Source organism: Mastacembelus armatus, chromosome 13 (assembly GCF_900324485.2).
Source record: "Mastacembelus armatus chromosome 13, fMasArm1.2, whole genome shotgun sequence".
Taxonomy (NCBI): Eukaryota; Metazoa; Chordata; class Actinopteri; order Synbranchiformes; family Mastacembelidae; genus Mastacembelus; species Mastacembelus armatus.
Genome location: NC_046645.1, coordinates 12,083,450 through 12,089,449, shown reverse-complemented (window position 1 = coordinate 12,089,449; position 6,000 = coordinate 12,083,450). Strand labels below are relative to the sequence as shown.

General features: G+C 38.6%; 1 protein-coding gene across 1 annotated transcript; it reads left to right on the top strand.

Moving 5' to 3' along the window:
- On the top strand, positions 1–5,107 carry LOC113124122 (extracellular calcium-sensing receptor-like). The gene is made up of 8 exons (XM_026296580.1): positions 1–146; positions 539–833; positions 934–1,223; positions 1,679–1,974; positions 3,292–3,497; positions 3,672–3,893; positions 3,999–4,122; positions 4,203–5,107. Exons 1-8 carry the CDS (start codon positions 40–42, stop codon positions 5,105–5,107), a joined length of 2,445 nt encoding a protein of 814 aa, XP_026152365.1. The 5' UTR covers positions 1–39.
- Positions 5,108–6,000: the final 893 nt, after the last annotated feature.

Genomic DNA, 6,000 nt, shown 5'->3' with positions numbered 1-6,000 from the left:
TGTAAACTGCAAGGTTCCAATCGTCTTCCTGCCTTCTCAATGGATGGTGATTACGTTATCGGGGGTGTCGTCTCTATACACCTTTATGGGCAAACAGTGGAGAATAACTACACCACAAAGCCTGAGCCACTGAAGTGCACAGGGAGGTTAGTAAGAGTAAAGTATGGGGTTAAAAGATTTGATATTGTGTGCGACACAAATGTTTTAATTTCTAGGATGTTGTTACAATCTTCTTGCAAAGTTTTTTTGTAATATTGGATACATAAAAAAATAATTTCTTTTTTTTTCACAATATTAGCTCTTATCAGTTACAGGTATTCATAACAATATCAGGTTGTGCCCATATGATGAATTTTTGCCTTTCTTAACTGAAAACAAAGGTCTGTTGAAGAGGTTTGGTGTATTTGCTAACAAAAGCGGTATTGTAACTGTAACTATGAATTACAATTCTCTTTCAATATATGTTTTCTGACAAAATCGTGAATTCACTTTATCCCTTAGCCTGCATATCAGTAGTAACATGAGTATCTGTGTGCAGCATTGACGCCCGTGAACTGCGCTTTTCACGTGCAATGGTCTTTGCCATTGAGGAGATTAACAACAGTACAAAGCTGCTCCCAGGCATCAGGCTCGGTTATCAGATCTATGACTCATGTGCCTCAGTGCCCATGGCGGTGAATGTGGCATTTCAGCTTTCTAATGGTCTGGACCCTGAGTTTTATACCAGTGACAACTGCTCAAAATCTGGTATGGTGATGGCTGTTATTGGTGAATCTGGGTCCACACCATCCATCAGCATTTCACGCATCATTGGGTCCTTTAATATTCCTCAAGTAAATATGTTAAATTTTTGACAAATTATGCTTTTAAACTATGCACATGGTGACTTTATAATGTGTTTTTACAGAATGATCCTGTATTGTTTTCCTTCAGGTGAGTTACTCTGCCACTTGTGCATGCCTATCTGATAAACATCAGTACCCGAATTTCTTCAGAACAATCCCTAGTGACCATTTCCAGGCTGCTGCTCTGGCCAAGCTGGTGAAACACTTTGGCTGGACTTGGATAGGTGCTGTCCGGTCAGATTCAGACTATGGAAATAATGGCATGGTGTCTTTTCTGGAGACAGCACACAAAGAGGGGATCTGTGTTGAATACTCTGAATCTTTCTATCGGACCAACCCACGTAGCAGGATCCAGAGAGTGGCTGATGTTATCCGCAGGTTTCTACATCTCTGATTGTGCTTGTGTTCTGTGTGTTGTCAATGCATTTCTGTGCACAAGACCCCTATAATCAAACAGTGAGTCCAAAATTACTCCTGCAGGACATGATGTACTTATTATGTATTTATAATGTAATGTATTTATAATATATTTATAACGACACATGGATTTATTTGTCAATAAACTTGAGGTGTATTTACACCTTTATCATCCTGACTAAGAAAAAAGCAATGGAAAAAGTTGCATCTTCAATAAGACAATAATAACAATAATCACTTAAAGACAACAAACAAATTTTTAAATAAATCCCACAGGCATTTCAGTATAGGTTCCTTAAGAGATCTTAATGATGTTCTTTCAATGCAATTTGTTTTGCCATACATTTAAGCAGAAAGGATTTAAATAAATTTGTGATTATATTTGTATAATATTATGCACTTTAATGTGTCTCCAGGTCAACATCTATGGTTGTTGTGGCATTTGCAGCCTCTGGAGACATTAAAATCCTGTTGGAGGAGCTGTCCCGTAAACCTTCCCCACCTCGTCAGTGGATAGGCAGTGAGGACTGGATAACCCATCCAGACATGTTAAGTTTTACCTTTTGTGCCGGAGCCATCGGATTTGGGATTCAGAAATCTGTCATCCCAGGCCTGAGAAATTTCCTGCTGGATCTGTCTCCTACTAAAGTGGCAGCTTCCCCAATTCTTACTGAGTTCTGGGAGAGTGCATTCAACTGCAGACTGGAAAAAAGTGAGAAAGTTACCTGATTTATAGAAAAAAATAATAGTATGTTAAACTGTAATCTGTTACTTTTGCTTGTCATTTGCATGTTCTAGAATAATTCCCTTTAATTGAATCTAGGAGTAGGAGGGCTTTAAGAGTCGAGTTCTTTAAGGACTCAACTGCAAAGAATATCTCCAAACACGAACATCGTGATTCACCTAAGATTGGATCGTGATGGGATGTTCGTGGGCGAACTTATTAGAGATGCACCCGACGTAGTAATGTCATAACGCCAGAAATGAAAGTGATCACAACACTGAGGTATTTGCCAACTGGAAAAATGCAACAGTGCAGTAGTGATGACCTGTGTCTGTCACAACCTTCCATCCGCAGAGTGATCGCACAAACTATTGAAACGCTTTCACAGCCTCATCTGGTGACACAGAAATCTTCTGGTTTCTCAGTCTCCTCTGTCCAATTTGGTTGTCTTGTTCTTTTACTTCCTTCGATCTTTCTTGGATTCCATGCTGGATTGATGCCATCCAAAAGTGCAACTTAAATAGACTGTCTTTGCTACCATCAATCTCAAATCGATTACAAGTAATAAAATCAGTATGGGAAATGAATGTAAGCACTTACAAATAATAACTACTCTGTGGAACATTTTCAACATTTGACTGTTTTAATTAACTTTAAGATATTTAGCCAAAAGGAATTTTGCATAAAATAGCCTGTATTCATGATTAATCAGTTTCTTAATACAAACATTTTATAATTTCACTGTCAATTCTATTATCATGTATTGTATTTTCACAAAGCACACATTTTAAGACCTTTACAGATAGTTTTTAATCAACCAATCACAGTCCTTGAAATGCTGCGTCAACCCTAGCAATCGGGTCAACCACTCCTCCTCACTAAGATAAAGGATTTTGTACTTTCCTTACTCAAAGTTTCTCTGAGTAGTTTCCCAAATCACTTTTAGTCTAGGACTCCCAGCTAGGACATTGTAGGCTAAGACAGGAGCTCTCTGAGAGGATTCTAAGAAGCTTAGTGAATACGGGCCCAGATCTTTATTGAACTGTATTGATATTAAACAAAGATACGAATTTTTTTCTGCCATATAACTGTCTAATGACTGATTCATTTTAATCTCCATTAGTATGTGTAAAAAGTATAAAAAGGCCAGACTCAAATGCTTTACAAATTCTATTGCACGAATTTAGATATATTAGTTAGAACAAGGCTTAATAAGTTAGAAAAAAACAATAAATGCATAAGAAAGTAATAATGGAAATAATCAATAGGAATAAAAATCGTGTTTCTATCTCTGTATGTTTGTAGGTGCTGCCACAGACAAGAAAGTGTGTGATGGAACTGAGGACATACAGAAACTCCAGAACCCGTACACTGAAACATCTCAACTCCGAATCACTAACATGGTGTACAAGGCTGTTTATGCAATAGCACATGCCATTCATAATGCAGTGTGTCAGGAGACTAATTCTACAACTCAGTGTGACAGAATCAACAGCATAGAGCCCAAACAGGTCAGTTAAAAATCAATAAATGAACAGTCTCATATTTCTTTAGCCATAATGCATTTTTTATTCAATTCAGCAAAGTTCAGTTTTATACTTACAATAGTTTAAATAGTTACAACAGTTACAAATTATCATATTTATTTAAGCTATGATGGAAGGTGATCATTATTGTTCTCACAGGTTCTTACACATCTGAAGAAAGTAAACTTTTCCCAAAATGGTTATCCTGTGTCATTTGATGCCAATGGGGATCCTTTGGCCACATATGAGCTGGTTAACTGGCAGAAAAGTGAGAGTGGCAGCATTGTGTTTGTGACAGTAGGGCAATATGATGCATCACTGCCACTGGGCCAGGAGTTCCATATCAACAGGAACATCACCTGGGTGGAAGGCAGGACACAAGTGAGGAATACTGATATATTCAACATTGGTGAACTGAATCATATCAGCTGTTGTATCAGAACTACATATCTGTGTGATTCTGTCATTGTGTATTGTGTCTGTCAGGTTCCTGTGTCAGTGTGCACTGACAGCTGTCCTAAAGGAACTCATAAAGTGCTGCAGAAAGGAAAACCCATCTGCTGTTATGATTGTGTACCATGTCCTGAGGGAGAGATTAGCAATGCTACAGGTAAAATCCATTGTTTTCTCATGTATATCACCACATCAATGATGGGACTGCTAAAGGTCCTTTTTGATTTATATTTTCAGATTCCACTGATTGTTTCCCTTGTCCCAATGAGTTCTGGCCTAATGCAGAGAAAGACACATGTTTTCCCAAGCCTGTAGAGTTTCTTTCCTTCAGTGAGATCCTGGGAGTCATCCTGGCTACGTTCTCAGTTGGTGGTGCCTGTCTGGCCATTATAACAGCGACTATATTCTTTCAACACAGAACATCCCCGATTGTCAGGGCCAACAACTCTGAGCTGAGCTTCCTGCTGCTCTTCTCCCTGACTCTGTGTTTCTTATGTTCATTAACTTTCATTGGAGCACCCTCTGAGTGGTCCTGCATGCTGCGCCACACAGCGTTTGGGATCACCTTTGTCCTCTGTATCTCTTGTGTCCTGGGGAAAACTATGGTGGTGTTAATGGCCTTCAAAGCTACACTTCCAGGTAGTAATGTCATGAAATGGTTTGGTCCTACCCAGCAAAGAATGACTGTAATATTATTTACATTTATCCAAGTTTTAATATGTACTGTTTGGTTGATTGTTAGTCCCCCTTTTCCAATGAAAAACTTCACCATATACAAAGAAAGAATCATCCTGGAGTGTGCGTTAGGCTCAGCTATTGGGTTCTGGGCTGTGCTCGGGTACATAGGCCTGCTGGCTGTCTTTTGCTTTGTGTTAGCTGTCCTGGCCCGGAAACTGCCTGATAATTTTAACGAAGCCAAGTTTATCACCTTCAGCATGCTGATATTCTGTGCAGTCTGGATCACTTTTATCCCAGCATATGTCAGCTCTCCTGGGAAGTTTACTGTGGCTGTGGAGATATTTGCCATTCTGGCCTCCAGTTTTGGACTAATATTGTGTATATTTGCTCCAAAGTGTTTCATCATTTTGTTTAAGCCAGAGAAGAACACCAAGAAAAATCTGATGAACAAAAATCAATCCTAGTAAGAGATTTTGATTTTGTTAATGAAGTCCCTGCCTCTGCCCTTCCTCTCTGCCAAATTGAATGCCGCTTCATCCCCAAATATCTATTCATGGGGCCTGTCTATACAACCCAACTGAAACAAATAAATAAATAAAAAAATATATTTTATGAGCGCTAATGGAAAAATAATACAAAGTGTTGTTGTATTAAGCAAAACCTTTGTCAGGGGGAGTCAGGGTAAGTATGCACAGATGGAATAACAGTAGCCCAAGAACTGAAGGTTGAGAACTCCACATTGCCTTGTGATCTATTCAAATGTTTGTGCAACAACAAAAACAACATGGCCCCTGGCTTCAAGACAGGATCTAAATAAACTGTTTCATTGGGCAATTTAAATTCACCAATCAACCTGACCTTAATGTTTTTGGACTGTGGGAGGAAATAAAGAGTACCCGGAGAAAATCCACACAGGCACAAGGAGAACACACAAACTCTACACAGAAAGGCCCGTTGTTGGGTTTATACCCAGAAAACAATTGTGCTGTGAGGCAACAGTAAAAACCACCAAACTGCAGCGATGCCCAGATGCAAACATATCAGCCTTATTTTTTGAGGTAATTCAGGGATTTACTGTGCTTCTCAATAGTGAGAACAGGTACCCACTAACAGCCTCTTGTGTAGGTGTGATTTTACATGATCATCCCAAGTCCAGGTGGGGGTACTGATCTTGGACAAGAAAAAAAAAAAAAGCTTTTACCACAAACAATAAAGCCAAAAGTTAATAAAATAAAGTTGTAAAGGTTGTGAATGAAAATGTGATATTTTTATGTGTCATTTTTTCTTTCAATTTTTTTTAAAGACTTTGGGATCAAAAAAGTTCATTTTATTTCTCATTAATGTACACTCAGCACCC